The sequence below is a fragment of the Centroberyx gerrardi genome, chromosome 3, assembly GCF_048128805.1.
Source record: "Centroberyx gerrardi isolate f3 chromosome 3, fCenGer3.hap1.cur.20231027, whole genome shotgun sequence".
In the NCBI taxonomy this organism is placed as follows: Eukaryota; Metazoa; Chordata; class Actinopteri; order Beryciformes; family Berycidae; genus Centroberyx; species Centroberyx gerrardi.
Window position 1 is genome coordinate 1,599,226 of NC_135999.1, and position 19,467 is coordinate 1,618,692.

At 41.6% G+C, this 19,467-nt stretch overlaps 2 protein-coding genes across 8 annotated transcripts in view; both read left to right on the forward strand.

Moving 5' to 3' along the window:
• Positions 1-19,467, forward strand: part of LOC139923285 (ribonuclease inhibitor-like) — a 32,553-nt gene that overhangs the window by 9,678 nt on the left and 3,408 nt on the right. For 2 of the 6 annotated variants that reach the window (XM_078282768.1, XM_078282769.1), the window contains exons 5-9: positions 408-581; positions 1,444-1,617; positions 4,537-4,707; positions 5,069-5,800; positions 6,616-7,360. In XM_078282768.1, the coding sequence (XP_078138894.1) occupies positions 408-581; positions 1,444-1,617; positions 4,537-4,707; positions 5,069-5,243 (694 nt within the window). In that variant the 3' untranslated portion in view covers positions 5,244-5,800; positions 6,616-7,360. Of the gene's footprint in view, positions 1-407; positions 582-1,443; positions 1,618-4,536; positions 4,708-5,068; positions 5,801-6,615; positions 7,362-19,467 lie in introns of those variants that run through there. The other 4 variants (XM_078282766.1, XM_078282771.1, XM_078282770.1 and 1 more) reach the window with 4 other exon arrangements.
• LOC144538513 (apoptosis-associated speck-like protein containing a CARD) lies at positions 13,395-19,359 on the forward strand. Of its 2 annotated transcripts, none has more exons than XM_078282772.1 (5): positions 13,395-13,412; positions 15,432-15,543; positions 16,658-16,810; positions 16,896-16,946; positions 18,379-19,359. In XM_078282772.1, exons 2-5 carry the CDS (start codon positions 15,498-15,500, stop codon positions 18,639-18,641), a joined length of 513 nt encoding a protein of 170 aa, XP_078138898.1. In that variant the 5' UTR covers positions 13,395-13,412; positions 15,432-15,497; the 3' UTR covers positions 18,642-19,359. The 2 variants fall into 2 exon arrangements, with proteins under 2 accessions (XP_078138898.1, XP_078138899.1); XM_078282773.1 differs by lacking the exon at positions 13,395-13,412 and adding an exon at positions 14,009-14,024.

Here is a 19,467-nt window from a genome sequence, read left to right on the forward strand (position 1 = left end):
GTTTGTTAATCATGTATAATGCTGTAATGTAATGAAATGTTTGTTGTAGCGTCTGTAACTTTGTGCTGCTTTCCTTGGCCAGGTCCCTCTTGAAAAAGAGATTCTTAATCTCAATGAGGCTAACCTGGATAAATAAAGGTTAAATAAAAAAAATTTAAAAAATGCTGAGCCAGCCTTGGGTACTGTCGCTATGATGCTCATGATGGCTCTGATAGGGTCTGTTCCTTCCCGCTAGCCGTCTTTCTAAGCTGTCTCATGGTCTTTCCTCAGTGTGGAAAGGTGTAAGCCAGTCCGTATTAGACTGCTAATAGCGATTCTGGATGCCAAGGACTAGAATAGAGAACCACTGGACTAGACTTGGAGACTGTATTGGAGAGTTTGGAGTCATGTTTCTTTTCTGTCTGCAGGTTACGTGGCTGTGGCATTACTGAAGAGGGATGTGAGTCTCTGGCTTCAGCTCTCAGCTTGAATCCATCTCACCTGAAAGACCTGGATCTCAGCTGGAATAGTTTGGGAGACCAGGCAGTCGCCCGGCTCTCTGACTTCCTGAGGAATCCTGCCTGCCAGCTGGAGAGACTATGGTAAGAATCACAGTCAGTTCATTCCCCAAGTCTACTAAATGTACAGGATTTAATCATGGTGACATTACTACAGCGACATACTGACACACATGGTATAGGACAGTAGACTCTAACAGACTAACATAGTAGTACAGTAGATACTGACTGTGATCAACAGTCAGGTCAACGAATCCCTGCCTCATGATAGTTTGAGTCAAGTAAACAGTAAACATGTCGTCCTCCACAAATGATGCAGAGTTGTGGAGTGATAAGTAAAAAATTTGTTCCCTCATGTTTCTTGATTGACGTACAGACAATTAAACAAATGCTGTGGCGTCCCCCCTTAGAGCAATAAGTGTCATTTTTGTGGGCGGGGCCAGAGGCTCCAGTCCGCAGCTGCAAAGTTTTGAACAGGTAAATCATGTATTTTTGCTGCTTTGGTGTTGCCTTTAATAGCATTACATCGTTTTGTTGAGTTAACATAGCTAAGTAGCAAGTGCTAATCAGGAAATCTTGGAAACGAAACAGAAAAAACTTGACTTCAGAGCTCCCCATCGACCCAACGATAGAGGCAGACGTTCTAAAGCATCACTTTTCAGATGTTTATTCCTGTAGTCTTTCAAGTAAAAGCTGTAGAAAGATGACTTGTTGATCATGTAGCTCACAGTGTGAAGGCATGATTAGTCTAGTCTACAAGCAACCAGCCATCATATTAAGTCCTATTCTATTCTAAACATCTAGTCAGCTGGTAAAATATTGAAATCAGTTTGTTCGACTCCTTCAGCCACTGAAAAGCAGTTTTCCTGCTGTGACACCATGTAAACAGAGCTGAGCAACCTCTGTGCCCTACAGAGAGATGGAAAACCATTTCTTTTTTCTGAAGGCTTTACAGGCTAAAACTGACAGAGCAAGGCGGTGCTGCTCTGGCTTCAGCTCTGAGTTCAAACCCCTCCCACCTGAAGAAGCTGAATCTGGGAGCAAACTACCTGAGAGACACTGTGGTGACGGAGATCTCCGTTCTGCTGAAGGATCCGAACTGCAAACTGGAGACACTGAGGTGAGCGTGTCCTTTTACCTAGAAGAAACTGCAACTATTGAGACAGTGAGACACTTTTGTGATCGGGCAGTCAGCAGACACATGCTGGTTGTTGGGCCAATAGCTTTCTATGTTGTAGTTATTAAAGGATAAGGCTATATATATTGTGTGTGTTAGTGCGTATTGTTCATGTCATCAGTTAGAAGTTCCTTTCCTTTCGCCTTAATGCCGTTTGTGGACAATAAGCTTGTCATACCGTAGAAAAGCAATGTCCCCTCTTTCTCTGGCAGCTTTCATCTTAGGAAGCAGCTCCTTTCTCCTCTGCCGAACTGAATCAGGATAGTCCTCATTTATGAAAATGTTTGATCCTTTCAGCTTTTTTGCATTGCCCAAAACTCTGTCTCTGTCCTTCAGCCTTAGAAACTTCACCATTAGAGGTGGAGGTGGAGGTCGAGGTCTACCAGGGATGCCGTCTGCTGCTTTAGACACTTTTCCAGCCCGTTGAACTCGTTCTATCCCAATGGTGTGGGGATCCAGGTCCAGTTTGTCCCTGAGAAATGTCAGCACCTTCTCCTCTGATTCTGACCACCTTTCGTTCTCAGTCTCAGGGATACCATCAATAATCACATTGTGACGCCTAGACTGACCATCAAGAAAGTCCACTTTGGCATCTATTACAATCATTGATTCTGCCAGTTTGTGTATGTTAGCTTCATTTGATTTACAGTTCGATGACAGACTGGTACTGGCAGCTTTCAAGTCATCCACCTCCTTTTGTGTAAATTGGAGGCTGACTTTTAATTCCTGCAGCTCTTTTAAAATGGCATCCGTTCTTGTGTTAGTAGTGTCCATGAAGGTGCGCACACAAACTTTGAAACTGCACATTTTAGAGTGGCCTTTTATTGTGACCAGCCCAAGGCACACCTGTGCAATAATCATGCTGTTTAATCAGCATCTTGATATGCCACACGTGTCAAGTGGATGGATTATCTTGGCAAAGGAGAAGTGCTCACTAACACGGATTTAAACAAATTTGTGAACAAAATTTGAAAGAAATAAGCCTTTTGTGTGCATAGAAAAAATCTTAGATCTTTTATTTCAACTCATGAAAAATGGGAGCAAAACCAAAAGTGTTGCGTTTATATTTTTGTTCAGTGTAGTTCACACACCTGTGCCTGAGAGATGTAGTGTACATTGTCTTTTTCTGTCTCCCTCCCACCAGCCATCTTGGCAGCTTGGGAGAGCCTTTTGTTGTAGGCTCCAACTGCACTGAGGGAAAAAAAAGTCAGACTCAATCCGGTTTCAGTCACAATTTCACTTTTGTGTGTTGCAAAAAAACACTTGTGAAACTTTGGTGGAGGAAATAATGAGGATTGAGAAGATTTCTGGCAGATTATTTCCACAGGTTCCGCAGCACAGCAGCACTGTCGGCCATCTTGAACAGAGATGTATCTCCAAAGTGTCAGCCCTTCAGCAGCATCTCTGCTGTCATTATTATGGGAAAACGAAAGTGGCAGTGTTGCCCGTCTATTTACAAATTAATTTAGACTTTTAACAAAATGTCTCCAACACTGGTGAATGTTTATCTGTGGTTGGTGAGTTATTCAGGTCTACAGGTATGAACATGTCATCTGGAGTCCTTTTCTAAACAGCTAGTTAGCTGCTAAAACAGTGGAAGTGGCTGATGAGTTTTGTGATGGACCAAACACTTTATGGACAAAATATTATGAATGTGATGTAATGTGCTCCTCTATTGATCCCTGTAGGGAAACATTATTTTCTGTTTCCCCCTCCGCAGGAAGCTGGGGTAGGCAACTTTGAAGAAATGAGCAAGAATTTTAAAGTACACAACAAAAAATCCCCCCTCCTCCTTCTCTGCTCCCTCCCTTGCTCCCTCCCTCCTGTAGCTCCTCCCTCCCTCCTATAGCTCCTCCCTCCCTCCCTTGCTCCCTCCCTCCTGTAGCTCCTCCCTCCAAACAGGCTCAGGCTGCATCAGAGGAGCAAACTTAATGAATTCAAATCTTTTACGAAAACACAACTCTGCCAGCTAAATCTAGTTGTAACTAAAACATTTGCCAGCAAAAAAAAAAAATATTTTCTTGTCCCACTAACAGGTTGACTGACCTGAATGTGGCTCCTTGCTGATGAACAGGTCTTTGTGGGGAAAATAACTGGCTTCCAGTCCCAGTGTTCAGTTTGGATTATGGCAGCTTCACCTCATCTCTTCTGTGGATATATTAGTTTTATTTCTGCAGTTTGCAGGACAGCAGGACTAGACTGTCTGTGCACGTGTGATTGACAGGTGGAGGCGGGGCGCCTCCATGCAGAAGAGCTGTCCTGATTGGTTGTTAAGACCTGGGCGTCCTGATATTTTGGAGTGGCTGATTACAGGGCCTTGGACAGCCACAGAGACCGGATTTTTTCTCAGACCATATGATTTCTTGATAGCTGTTGGGATGTAAAAAGAATTTCAACAAATATTACCAAAATGGTTATAATATAAATTATAAATTGCCCATCTTTAACAAGTTTTATTCCATTTATGACCCATTTTGACAAGTTGTTAAATAATGCGGTAGTTATTATATAACCAGTTGCTACACCAGAGGACTAGGTTCGACCCTACCAGTCCAGACCCTGACCTCTGACCTCCCTGTGGGGGTTATTGTTGCCTAAAATTGTATTACTGTTTTCTGTAGTAAATGTGGAATTCAAATGCTGCAGTGTTATTCAGCTTGATTCCACATGTTCAATGGCATATTTACAGTTTACTGTATTTGGCAGAGCCACACAGTCTGGATTTGTTCACTCAGTGATGACCTCAATTGTGATTTTCTAAAAATAAAAATAAAACCCAAGTTGTGAGTGAAGACAGTGTGCGGGAGTCTACAGATTTTTATTACAATAAACAGAAATCTCACTCCTCTTGTCTCCTTCAAGGCTGGACTTCTGTTCATTCACCGAGGGATGCAGCCGGTCTCTGACCCTCGCCCTCAGTTTCTCCTCTGCTCTTAAAGAGCTGGACCTGCGCTACAACAGGCTGGAGGACCAGGGGGTGGAGCTGCTCTCTGATTGGCTGAGGAGACCTCAGTGTAGACTGGAGATACTGAGGTGAGGCTTTCTAAATCCATCCTAAAAAACTTTACTTTGTTTTGTTCCCCTCAATGAATTGCGGAGGTCCTATCGTTCTGTACGTCCGTCATGTACAATATCTCAGATGTCACTGATTGGCTTTTGAAGAAACTTTGGGGAATGATGTGTGCCATTACTCCGTTTCAGCATTTTCAAAATTACACTGATCGGCCATAGGGGGGCGCTACAACATTTGTTTACTGGTTACTGATTTGCCCAAGGAGTGCTTGCATCATTCATGGGGGACGACATGTTAACTTGTTCTCCATGGTTCCTGTGTCTTTCCCTATCGATTGGCTCAATAAAATGACCAATACACTTTATTATTCTTCTTTTGCAGGTTGTCATATTGTACAGAGAGCAGCTGTGGCTCTCTTGCCTCGGCTCTGAGGTCCAACCCACATCTGAGAGAGCTGGAGCTGAGCAGAAGTGATCCAGGAGAATCAGGTTTGAAGTTGCTGTCTGATTTGAAGAAGGATCCACAAAGCAAACTGCAGACACTGACGGTGCTGTGATCCGACCGTCTGAACAATCCATCTCACCTTCTTACTTTTAGGTATCATACAGAGTCCCTGGTGAAAAGGCTTAGACTCAAACTGGGTTTTTATTTAGAAATAAGCTCTGCTTTTCTTTTGAGGTGAGAAAAAGGCTTGTCTCAGCTACTTTTCTACCTGCAATCGATTGAGACATTTTATACATGTATGCACCTGTGGCTTCGTTGCGTCTGCTGGACGCTGTATCATGGTGGCTTTGAAGTTTGTTACAAACTGTAAATCTTTATTTTATTTATTTATTTATTTAGCCTTTATTTTACCAGGAAGTCCCATTGAGATTCAAAATCCAAGGGAGACCTGGCAGCAGGAGTTACACAATAAAACATACAAAACAGTACAGAAAAGGAAAATACTAAAATATGTACAATAAAAAAAGGTCACAGTTTAGATCAGAAACAGGAGCACACATCTTGCATAAGACTGTGGAAAATTTATTTGAACTGATTTAGGGGAATGAAATGATCGAGCTGGAGCTTCGACTGGAGATTGTTCAGGACCAGAGGGCAAAACTCATCACTGTGTTCTCTATCGGCAGGAGCGGCTTAGCTATATATATATATATATATATATATATATAGTGGCGAGCTGTGGTTACTTCAATCAAAGATAACGCACCGGACACGTTTCAAAGCTAACAGCTTTAATTGCAGTTAGAACCAGTTAGCAGTTCAATATTCACACCAAACGGTAGGCGGGTCATTTCTTTCACTACGAACATTACTAACGGTGTCAACTAATACGAACTAGTAAATTCTCAAACTAAAGCAAATACACATAATTAAAAGAATCTCTATAAGCAGTTATTTAGTGTTAAATAATCCTACCGGGCCAACAGAACGTGAGTAACGAGTCTCCAGGCCTGACGGAGCTGTCCACGGTGCTGAAAGAGCCAAGCGCAGTTCACTGTAAACAACCAGTAGCTTCAGACACTTTTCATTCCCAAGCAAAATATGACATTGCTTTTGTTGTTAATTTAATTTGAGGGAATTGTTTAAGCTGTTTTTATGTCAGCTGATACATAACACACAGGCCTAGTGCTATTCAATGCAGACTAGTAGTTCCCGAGAAGGGCGAGGCTTCTCCTCATGCCAAAGCAAAAATGTTTCAGTTTTAAATTGTTTGGTTTGTAATTGTTTGTTTGAATTGTTCGGATTATTTCTATGTTGAGCTGTGCATGATGCTGAAAGTGCACATAATGCATTTAAGTTGAAGTCTGAAAATATGCCATTATCGATGCAAACCAACTTGAATCCTCGCTTTTTTTTCTCTTTTCTCTTTTATGTTTTTTTTTTTCCGCACATTAGCTCTTGAAACAAGCCCCCAGATGCTTAAGCCTCTGTCTATCGGAAAGTGGGTTGGCCGTCCCTGGCATTATGTAGGCTGAGTCACTGGTATATTTTTATTTATAAAGCTATACTGAAACAACTCCCATTTTATTTATGTATGAATATTGTCAATTAGACAAACAAAATTTACCGATTACGCTCACAAAACAAGCTTTTACTGAATGTAAAAAAGGCCCGTACAGAGTTTTGGTAAAAAGGCGTTTCAGTTCTCAGAACGAGCTCCAGAGGACCTGAAAGTACAGGAGCTGGTCTCACTGAATGATTTTAAAGCAATGGTCAAAGGTAGGGAGGAAAGTGGAAAATTTTAATTGTTTTTACTCAGTTTAAATTGCTTTTATAATGAAACGTTGAACGTTTGTTAATCATGTATAATGCTGTAATGTAATGTAATGAAATGTTTGTTGTAGCGTCTGTAACTTTGTGCTGCTTTCCTTGGCCAGGTCCCTCTTGAATAAGAGATTCTTAATCTCAATGAGGCTAACCTAATAAAAATAAAATATAATGAATAAAATGAACTGAACTAAACATGGACAGTGCTATTTTCCAGCATAGACATTTCTCTGAAAATATCACAAATATTCACTGTTCATCTTTAAAGCAGGAAAATAAACTGTGAAAGCGAATGTTTGTCAAACTAACAGCTTCAGTGATTTGTTCAGTAGTCCCGACCCTCTGGTCTTTATCAACGGTCACATCAGCTGAGATCAGCTGTGGCTTTCCACTGGATTTTATTTCTGTCTTCAGAACAGATCCTGTACTGGTTACCTTAAGAAGAAAAAGAAGAAAGAAAAATATCTGAAAAACTTATTTTGTATTTCATATCATTGTCAATAAGTGTGGAATATCCATAGAGTTGGAGGTTTCTTTTTTTTAGTTCAAGTCCTATCATGTCCTATTTTGTCCTTCTTGCTCCTAAATCATATGTACAGATGTGCATATGATTTAGGAGCAAGAAGGACAAAATAGGACATGAGAAAGCATGATGGAAGCTAACATGAACTCCAGTGTGTGGTCATTTTTCTCTCTTCTGGCCTGAACCTGGCCAAGCCAAAGGGTCGATCACATGGTAAACCCTAACCAACCCTAACCTGACAGTAGACTGTCTTCAGAGGCCAGATCGGTGTGGACCTCCTGCTGACTAAATATCAATACTACCAACCGAACAGCGCCCTCTGCTGGTTAAACAGCAGTACTGCCATAGAAATTAATTTAAACAGCTCCCTCTGCTGGTTAAACAGCAGTACTGCCATAGAAATTAATTTAAACAGCTCCCTCTGCTGGTTAAACAGCAGCACTGCCATAGAAATTAATTTAAACAGCTCCCTCTGCTGGTTAAACAGCAGCACTGCCATAGAAATTAATTTAAACAGCTCCCTCTGCTGGTTAAACAGCAGCACTGCCATAGAAATTAATTTAAACAGCTCCCTCTGCTGGTTAAACAGCAGCACTGCCATAGAAATTAATTTAAACAGCTCCCTCTGCTGGTTAAACAGCAGTACTGCCATAGAAATTAATTTAAACAGCTCCCTCTGCTGGTTAAACAGCAGCACTGCCATAGAAATTAATTTAAACAGCTCCCTCTGCTGGTTAAACAGCAGCACTGCCATAGAAATTAATTTAAACAGCTCCCTCTGCTGGTTAAACAGCAGCACTGCCATAGAAATTAATTTAAACAGCTCCCTCTGCTGGTTAAACAGCAGCACTGCCATAGAAATTAATTTAAACAGCTCCCTCTGCTGGTTAAACAGCAGCACTGCCATAGAAATTAATTTAAACAGCTCCCTCTGCTGGTTAAACAGCAGCACTGCCATAGAAATTAATTTAAACAGCGCCCTCTGCTGGTTAAACAGCAGCACTGCCATAGAAATTAATTTAAACAGCTCCCTCTGCTGGTTAAACAGCAACACTGTATTAGAGAGTGGAGCCAAGAGGCGTAAACTCAACCCTTCAAATGATGGCTCAGTCACACAACACAGCACTTTTGGGCAAGGTGCTTTATTAGTGCTCCCATAAAAATATGAAAATTACCACACTAGAAAAAGTCCGAAAATAAAGTATGTACAAGGTTCAAGAAAAAAAACACATTAAGTTTACCCCAGACATATAGGCAAAGCTGCCATGGACACAGCTAGTCACAGCCGCCCCCCCTCCCCCTCCCCCCCCCCCAATTTTTCACACCACAAAAGCTCACCCCAATACATTACAATATTATAATGCAGGTAAAACCACAATTCATTATTGACAGTAGGTTTAATTCTCATTGGTTCCAATATGGAAGTGAATTTGGAGATATGAGTGTCCTACTTCGGAGCAGTCTGGTAAAAGCACACTTTTGGCAATCCCAGGTAATAGGACTGGGGGTTGCAGCCAATCTGTTGAGCAGGGTGTACTGACACGAGCAGCCTCTTGTCAAACCTTACAAACCTAGCAGTGAGTTCAGAGAACATTGTTGCCCACGTCTTCTCCTGCACCTGAGGTGATGACGGTGTGAGTGTCATCTCTTTTGGGTGGGAGTGTGTTGGTGAATTGATCATGTCTGGTCATCTGTCAGTATGTCTTTGATGTACAGTCTTTGCTATTCTGTCTTTGTCCTTGAATCGTACAACCTCGACATTCACCATGTTAAGGGATGGACAACATGGTGACGGTCCTGCTGTCCCAGGCCTTGAAGCCTAACTATAATGTTTTTGTCTCTGGTTCCTGTTTTGTCTCCTGTGCTGTTCTTACCTCTTAAATGGCCGCCTAGGTACCGAGGTCTGCTGAGGATGGGGAAGAAGCCGGCCAGGGGCAGGCGGGCTGGAGAATTTATATGCATTTTGTAAACTTGTCTTTTGCTTATGTTACAGGGGTTCCCGGTGGGACCCTGTTTTTATGGAGGGGGGTGTGACGACCCTGCCGCTCTGCCGGCTGCTGCTCTGTGTCTTGTCTGTCCTGTAGGAGCCTGGTAGGCGGGATCGTCAGCGCTGATGGAGCGCACCTGGGCCCGTGAACTCCTTGGGCTTTAAAAGCCTTCAGACCATTCAGTGTCTCTCTCCCTCCTCACTTATGCACACCTTTTGTTCTGTTCTTTTGGTTTGATGTAGTTTGTGTTTGTTTACCCCTTAGTTTTAGTTAATAAATTATTGATAACTTCTACTTTGGCGTATGTCTCCCCTCATTGTTACTTCCTTGAGCCGGGTTGTAACAAACAGCAATAATAAGCCTAAACTTACTCAAAACGGCTTCCAAAACCCACAGTGGTATCAACCATAGAAGCGCCTGCCGGGATGTGGCGGGACAGGCATAAAGCCAACCCAGGAACACCGGCTCTGTTTAGGACCCAGGGGAAATCCCAGCACTGACAACAGAGGACAGCCGACTCCACTCTGCATTTCGGATAAGTATTAACTATTGACTAGTGAATATCTGTACTGATGGTTATTTCAGCACTTGAATTCTGTCGGGGAAGAGTGGGAAGTAGTGAACATTCCGGTAGTCGTGTCGTGGTGCGTGCTGTCACCAGAACAGAGAGACAGGGGGGACAGGAGTGTTTGTGAATGGTGTGTATGTGTCTGTGTGGATATGAAAGAGTGCTTTACCAAGTGCTGCCCGGCTCCTCCCTCACACACTGCTACAGCAGTGAACCTGAACAGCGCCCTCTGCTGGTTAAACAACAGTACTGCTACAGAAACCACCTGCTCATCAACAGCTGCCCTTCATTCAGACACCCAAACATGTTGATCGTTACTTTCAGTTTTAGTTTTGCTGTTTGTTTGTTTTTGATTTATTTAAGTGTCGTGCACCTTTAGGTGCCCAGGTCACATGGGCTTACAAGACACTACAGGACAGTTTTTTTACTGTCCTGTACTAAATTACTGTTGTTAAGGGTTGGAAAATTAAAAATATGTTCAAAGGTTCGGAGTCACATGATGACCCGCTGTAATGTTCACATTAATGATAACAGTTCACTACAGTTGAACTCTGATCCAATGCTGGCCTCTATCGTTCAGTGTTGTCATGGCAACAGCACTCTGCCCTCTGTAGAGCAAGACCATCATCAGCATGGTGGGCAGGTTAGACTGTCATAATCCAGAGATTCTCAACCTTTTTCATATCAAGGACCCTAATCTAGTCCACATTAGGGCAACGGACCCCATTGATGAGCTTTTGTCTCTCGGACCCAAATCTGAGAATATTTTTATTGTCAGATATGATTTTGTCCAGAACTCCATGACTGTCTGTGTTGCAGGTAGAGAGATAACAGAGAAACTATGATCAAAATAATAATTCTTCTACATTCTCTAACCGTGTTAACTTCTTATAATGGTGGCTAAGTTGAATTTATCAGTTTGCTGGGAACTCCCTGGAACCCCCTCAAGGGCCCCTGGTGGTCCTCGGACCCCACGTTGAGAACCACTGTCATAATCAACAACAATCAACCTTCTATCATGTTTTACCCAGTTAATGCATTTTTTTTATTCGATGGGCGCTTGCTGTGATCAGGATCCTGACATCAACGCGATTCCTGCTGTCTGTGGATTTTTGGAACAGATCGAAGGTCAGGAGTCGCTGTTTTGTGTGTGAAGTAACTCTTCCCCGGCACATTAATGGGCCGGTCCGTTAAAATTCAATCTGTTTGTTTCCGCATAATGGCGGAATCGATGAAGCGAGCGAGTAAACTTGTTAAACTAGTAAACTTGCTACCTGCCTCTTCACTTGTCATTGTGGATCATGTGACCTTCAGCAGGAGAAAGATCTGTCAAAGTGAGACTGGTAGACAGTGACACTTCTCAGTAGGTACGGTTAGCTTAGCTGTTAGCCTGTATGCACAGTGCTTTGCTAGGTTTGTCCTTAGTAGGCCTCTGTAGTGCAGTAGCTTTGCTGTTTGTTATTTACAAATGTGTTGCAGTTTCTGTCGCCCTCTAGTGGTCAGAAAAAATTGCTTATTGCAGCTTTAAAAGACATGGATTTCCTTGATAATTATAGTGCTACAGCATTCAATTTCCTCTGGTATTTACATTCATAATCCCCTGAAATAGCCAAAGATTGCTTGCTAGCTAGGCTATCACTAGCTCAATTGCTAACGTTAGCCTAGAAGGCTGGCAGTGTGTGGAAACAGTTGAGGGAACATTCTCCAATTTTCCGACCATAAAGCACGTGAACGTGAACTACTGTGACGGCCGAGTTGTGACGTATTCCTGACTCGGAGAAAAGTACGAGCCGACGTCAGTTGAATGCAGGGTGAGGAAGTCACTTTGTTAAATCTTGACAAGGGGCATCTTTAAAGGAGAATGTGACTCAGGGAAAGAGTTGACTTGACTATGACAGCCAGTTGAAGTATGAAGGAACTTCCTCCCAAAACAGGAAACCAGAGCACCTCACCTTTAATCTGTGATGTCATCAAGGTGAGCATCTGTGAGCTTCTGCACTGACTGAATAACAAAATGAGGCTCTGGGTTTCTGAAGGTCAGAGGTCATTTCAATGCGGCCTGCCAAAGAGTCTTAAAGGAGAGAGATCTGACTCGCTAGCATTAGTCATAAAGGCGTCATTATACTTATATGTCAAATTGCTGCCGTAGAAACGGCCCAGGTGTCTACGGCGGTTCGAGCATTTATGGTTCTGCGTTGATGATTGTGCGTAGACCACTGAAACACTAGATGGCAGTGTGGAGCTTTGTTAACACAGAAGTCACAACAGAAGAAGTCGTAGTGAATCTCATGTTGTGGGTGTTTCAGTTCATCTGGTGTCTTTATAATCGGGAGATGATCTGTGGTCCAGAGGAACATCTGAACCTCCGCAGCTCGTCTCTCTTCATCTGCTCCAAGTTGTTTTCAGACGGTGGAGCTATAACAAGCAACTTCATGTTTTGGCCAATAACTCATGAACCGTAAAGTCTACAATCAAGTTTTCTTCCCGTCTGATTGGCTCAACCTGAATCCATTGCACATACAGATATTCATTTCCGCCATGACAGGTATTTAATGCAAATGCAAAACATATTTTTCATCATTTCTCCAGCAAAGTTCATCCAATCTCAACACAGCACACAGCACATATAGACTTCCTAGATTACAGCTGTTGTGTATTTGAATTTTCCCTTACCAAGCACCATAGTTCATGAGAAAAGCATTGTGGGATTGAAGATACCGTTGGTCAGTCATGCTGTGACCTCCCGACTAAATGGTCGACTAAAAGCAGCGTCTCACTGTCATTCTTTAAATAGTTATAAGGAAGAGGAATAAGAGCTTCAGATATAACAGCAGCCATTACCCAGAGGTTGAAAATCCAAACCGAAATGAAGTTGATGGCGAAGACACACAAAAACGCATAATTGTTTAACGCTTCATACTAGAGCAACTAAACTTCAGATACATATTTGATATGGACCCAAAGTGTGACAGACCTCATTTGGTCGTGCTCCATAGAGTTGACATCAGGCCAACCGTGTAACAGCAACTATTTTTTAAAATTTCTCTTACAAAGTTTCCTTAATCTCCACCAAATTTTACAAACAGCATATTTCAACTGCTTACATAATCTTTGTTTCACAGCATGTTGTGCGACCTCTCCATGCTGACACGATGATGTCATGGGAGTTTAGTTTGATTTAGTTTGAGGGTATGAGCTTATAAAGGTTTGTTAGCTGTGTGTTTTCACTTTCATGTCTGGTAAATATCAGAGAACATTATGGGTGTTAACAGAATAACTTCACTTCACTTCCTTGTCACGTGATCAAATACAAATAGAGAGGCTGGGAGCGGATTGAACCAGGCAGGAAGAGAAGACAAAGAAACTGTCTGTAAGGTAAGAACTACAGTCATGACTTTCATTTCAGTTTGATTTCATTTCAGTTCTACTCACAGTTCTCTAAATAGATATAACCAGGGTGGGGGGATATTTTTGGAATGCATTTTTGCCGGGTGATATTTTAAAAGTGAAAGTAAAAAGATACAAGTGCAAACCCCTATCGTACACATATTATTGTTCCCCAACGAATTCTATCCATATATGTCCATATATATCATGACCATATCCGTATGTCATATATGAGCCAACAAAATCCTTGATGACACATCTCCCCCCCCTCATGCCTCTTTTGAGATGATGCCGTCGGGGCGAAGGAAGGTCCCCTGTGCACGGAAGTGCTGTTTAAAAAAATCCCCACTGCGATTGCGCAGCTCAACAGCTAGAAGGAAGTAGCATACAGCACTTTATATTTAGTATTGAATTTTTAACTGCCACTTGTAACAGTCGCAAATGTGCCTGCAGTGCTTTTGGAACATTGTTTGGTTGCAGTAACAGATTAAGTCGCTGGGTGGCGCTCCTCGTTTTGCTGAGACTGAGTTACAGCGGCAGGATGAGTTCTACTCCCAGTCTGTCTCCCGACGAGTAGCTTGTCTCTTCAGTAACGATTTGGTACGTGTTAAACTATATCAGTCTACATGTATGTTGAGAGATTATAGTGCCGTAGAGACCAGGCCCTGTATGGTTGACAAGTGCAGGTGAATGAAGTGGAACATGTGTGAAATCCCAATACTGCCGTCGTCTGGCTCTGTCATGCTATCTCGGAGGGAGTCGGTCCCATGTTCCCCAGGTCCAGGGTTAGTGTTAGTGTTATAAAATAGGGTTAGTGTAAATAAAATGATAACCATTGGTTTTGATGTGTTTATATAGCTGTTTTGAAACCTTGTTCCAATAAAAAAAAAAAGGATAATATTTATGAAATATTTTAACTTGAAACGGGTCAAATTTGACCCGAACACAATAGGAGGGTTAATGTGTGTTAACAGAATATTGAACTGGGCAACATAGGACCCTGGGAACATAGATACGCTCCCATCTCGGAGCAGCCTATTTCCCTAAAGCTAATGTAAGCTAAGACACGACCAAGCGATTTGTGCGACATTTTATTTTGAACCTTTAATGTAATACATGCGTGCGTTAACATCCCTTTTCTACAAGCCTGATTTCTATTCTAGTGGAGTAAATAGGTTTACATATTGTTACCATATCGTACAGTAATGTGGGAATAGGAGTAACGCACATAAGATAATAAATCAGACCTGCTGGTGTGATCAATCGGGCCATTATGGCTCAAAATATACAGCGGTGCCGGTGCGTAATGGCTGTGCGTAATACAGCGGCTGCTTTGGCTTGAATCTCCAGTTTTATGCGTCTGGCCCGCAGGTGATGCCAGCTGTGTGCCAGTCAGCAGCGATGCTGACGAAAGGAAGAAAGATTTCTCACATACTGTTCTTTTAGCAAAACATTTAGTGTTGACGAACCTGCTTTTCTTTTTACACTTGGTCGCCCTTCTTTTATCCACAGCTCTGCACATTTATGAGCTGGAAAGAACGCACCTTCTATAATCCATGCGTTTTTTGTTTTTTTTTAACTTTGCGCCATGTACTGTCATATTGGAGAAATACATGTTTTTAATTTACTGACAGAATAAAACATACAGAGAGTGGGGGGAAGCGTGTCCCCACCTGCGATTGCATTTCATTGCGCAATCTGTCAGGCATGGGAAATGCATTTATTTAATTCAGTCTGACCGGAAGCAGGGATAAAACGTCCCCACCGGCGATAAAAATGAATGACCAGAGGGGGGGATATCAAAAGCAGAGGGAGGGAAATCCCCCCCCCCCCCCCCCCCCGGCAATTCGCACCCTGGATATAACTGTTGTTCCTCCTCTCAGGTTCTCAGTAACAACACTGACTAGGTTTACAGAATGACAAAGTGAGTTCAAATGTCCAAAATCAGTTGCAAGGACTTGTGAGATAAAAGTATTACTGTTGTTTATTCTGTTTATTTGTTTTCAGCTTCTCTGGTTTTTTCTGTGTCTTTGCTACTGAAGTTGGAAGAGTTGGTTGAAACTGAGCAGCAGAATGGGAAACTGGTTTTTCAGCGCCCAGGCTTCATCATCACAGCGTGGTAAGATGGTCAACTTTTAGAAATCATCCTTGATATTTATAATTAGTGTAAAAAAAAAAACACTAACTACTTTAGTTAACTTCAATAAGTGTTGTTAAAACAGGCTCTATATTTTTCATAGGGGTTTTTCAGGGAATTGTCAAGTTGAGTATTTTATAATTTGTTTTATTCCTGTGGCTCAGGACATTTACAGCTCTGCCCACAGCAGAAACCAACCAGAAATCTTTCACTTGTATCTGCCATTCACACAGTTGACTTGACTCAGCCGGTTTAGCCGGGAGTGGAAACCACACTAACAGGAACATACAGTACTTGTGTTCAGTCTGTCTGCTGTAGAAACCAGCCAACCAGCTGCTCTGATATGTGACAAATAATAATGAATAGCCGAACATCTCCTTCAGGTACAATAATCTGTCCTTCTTTACAATTAATTCAAAACCCAGGCAGGAGATTATTGGCATTGGAAACTAAAGATGGCCTTGGCATTTTCAAAAATCTTAAAAAACTCCAACCCCAGAAACTCAACAGTCTGTCACACTGCTCCAACCAACATCTGAGCTGTTTCTAGGGAAACATCATGTATCTTATTTCTGCATGCACCAGCTTTCTAACCAACCTACAGCTTTCCCTGCAGTTTGGCTCATGGAGCAACAAATTAAGCTCAAGCCCATACAGAGAAGTTGAGTCTTGGGTGATTAACATCAGTCTGAATATCAGGCTCTCCCAGCCCCTTTCTTCCCACATTTCCTCCCACCTCCTCACGCCCAACCCAACCAAAAAGAAAAAAAGAAGGCCAATAACAAGTGTAAAATAAATATTTCTATTCCGCTCTTTTGACTCAACAACAAGCAACAGGGTGGAATTTGACTTTAAAAGCTGGAGCAGCAGGTCTGTGACCGTATAGTCGTCAGTTTGAATCCCTGGACTGGCTGAGGAAATCTGGGAAGGGGAAGACAATTTCCTCATCTTTTGTTACTGATTTCTGGTCTTCAGGTCTTTGCTAAATCGTCTCTAACATAACCGAATATCAGAACACCTTATAAACAGTTTGGTCAATGCTGACCAACTAACCAGTTTCCAACCAGTGATTCATCTTTTTGTCCGTTCCATGCAGAGCAAACTGTGGGAGATGCTGGTGAAAACCTGAGGGAAGCAGGAAGCAGGACAACCACCGCACAGACTGCAGGCGTCGTCAACACACCTGATTTTACTGCTGCTCGCTTTGAAGGGGCTAATATAAACTTCAATATCAACACTGGTCCAAATGGTAAATAGTTTGCTGGATTTTATGAATGGAAAAACTTTCTGATTATTCTGCAATTCACAGCAGACACTACATGTTTCTGTTTCAGTCCAAACTCCTGCCAGGACAGAGGAGACTGATGTTTCTCCTAAAGACAAAGGTACTGTACTGTTTAAAGATGTTTCACCATCAAATGAAATTATATAACCAACATTATTATTGTTATTATTATTATTATAATGATAATAATAATAATAACTATACCGGCTTTTGCGTTGGCCCGTGACTTACTGTACTTCCTACATCACACAGTACTGACCTGATATTCAGTGCCTTGGTTGACCCTGGCTTCAAAGTTAGAGCTGAAGAACTGAATTTTGTTGCCTCCAAAGTTACTTGACATGCCCACTGAGCCAGTGAGGGAACGACACTACTCACAGTACGACTTTAAGAGAGCATGCTTAGAAAAGCAGATGCATTTTAGAGATCTTTTTATTGTCTAATGTCCATTCTTGGACATTGCCACTGAATCTGCTTGAACAGAGGAAGCAATGAAAAAGGTTTACAATTAAATTGAACTCAATTTGTCAAAATGGTAACCTGCAATGCTATTCTCTGCTAACTGTTTTATAATGATCTACTGCAAACATAGGGCAAACAGGGAAAACTTTCCAAATCCCAAGTTTGCTGCTGAGAAGAACTAGTGTTAGCCACAGGATTTGAACCCGCAATCTTTTGCATGGTAGACCTATTCATTAGCCATTAGACTACTGAGTGGAATTTTGATTGTGGCCCATACGATTCAGAAGTTATAGGCCAAGACGCAAAATTGCTTGCTATAGCGCCACCATGAGGCCAATTGACGTGGATTTCGTAATTTGAGTAGCGGCTGAGACTTTGGACCTATCTGCCAAGTTTGGTCGCTGTAGCTCGTACGGTTTCTGAGATCCAGATACTTTTAGGGCAGAAACAGCAGAAGAATAATAATCCAAACCAAAACAATAGGGCTCCCAGCACTATGTGATTGGACCCCAAATAATACTAAGAATCTGACCAGAAACAAAGGTATTCCCAGCTACACTGTGAATACCTAATAATCCTAACAAGAACAATAGGGTTCCAGCACCTGCGGTGCTTGGACCCCTAATAATAATGATAATAATACTTTATTTATATAGCTTTTCAAAACAATGTTAGAAAGTGCTTCACACAAATCAAAACAAAAGGTGATAAAAGCAAAATGAAGATAAAACGTAAAACCATAATCACACCAAGTAAGTGCACACTGCCTGTGGTCCTGCTGTTGTCCTCACTGTGGATCAATCACTGGGTTCAAATTGTCTACAGCAAGTAAAGCCAGAATACAGAAACTACAGCAGGAATTTTCTCATTGACCACATAGTTTGACATGGTGGAAAGACATTTTGAATGAGCTTAACTCATTTGAGGGTTACAAAACTCATAGTGACCGATATAGAGAATATATCAAAACAGAGATCCAAGGCCAACTGGAGGATACAAAGTCCCATAATTGTGAAATACAGGCCTTACTGTAGAAATGTCAGTCACTTTTTCACTCCCTTTCTCCTCAGGGAAGCACTTTGTGGACAAACACCGGGAAGAGCTGATCAACAGAGTGAGCATGGTCTCAGCTATCTTGGATAAGCTCCTGACCCGGGACGTTATCGACCAAGAGTGTTACGATAATGTCAGATCGAAACCTACCACTCAGGAGCAGATGAGGGAACTCTATAAGTCACTGAATGCCAGTGGAGATACAGGCAAAGATATCTTCAAAGGTATCCTTGAGAAACAGGAGAAGTTTCTTATGGATGACCTCAAGAGAAATCACTAGGAATTGTCATGGTTAAATTCATTTTTTAGACCAAACATATAGACAAGGGCTACTTGAGCCAAATATTTTTTATACATTCATGGAACAATTTTATATGATCAGGGAAATATTCATGTTTGTACTATATCTTTATTTGTGTTTCAATTTCTATTTGTTTGACCCATGGCTTTATTTCATTCACTGTTAATATAAAAGCAGTTAAAGCTGTCATACTTTAGATAAATTAGTTAAAATGTGTATGGAGTACAGTGTCATCGCCACCATCGTCTATGAGGCTCCCTGAATTACTTTGGAATAAATATGAGGGGATTTTCTATCAGGTTTGAAAGAGGAAGCAGCCCATGTTCATCAGAGAATCAGAGCAGAAATTAATTAAGAATCCCACCTGCATTTGAGCTTTTTTCTTCAGGGAATGACACTAATGAAATAGATGTCTGTTTTTTTATTCTTATGAATTTATGCAAATGGGGCATTACAAATGAAAAATGAGGGGGGGAAAATATGATTATCCTGCTTCCATCTGTACCTTAACATGTAAAACAGAGTCTTGGTTAATGATTTATGCCAAATTACCCCAAAATGTTTTTTATCAGTGTTTTTTAGTCTCATTGTGATAATTTTACTTTTGGAGGGTCTGTTCCAAAACCAGCAGAAAAGACTTACCTCTCATTTTATAATGTTTTCTATTTTGTCATCTGTAATAAACTGTTGCTCTCCATCTTCTTCTGTGGTTCTTATTCTTTGAATATGTGATTAAACTGCCCTAAAAACATCACATGAAGCAATTCTACTAATGTAATACAGTTTACAAATCACAACATGTGCT

Coding starts and splice junctions, on each gene's coding strand:
- LOC144538513 (XM_078282772.1), top strand. CDS start 15,498: ATGGGAAACTGGTTTTTCAGCGCCCAGGCTTCATCATCACAGCGTG. Junction 16,811..16,895: donor TATCAACACTGGTCCAAATG/GTAAATAGTTTG, acceptor TTTCTGTTTCAG/TCCAAACTCCTGCCAGGACA. Junction 16,947..18,378: donor TGTTTCTCCTAAAGACAAAG/GTACTGTACTGT, acceptor CTTTCTCCTCAG/GGAAGCACTTTGTGGACAAA.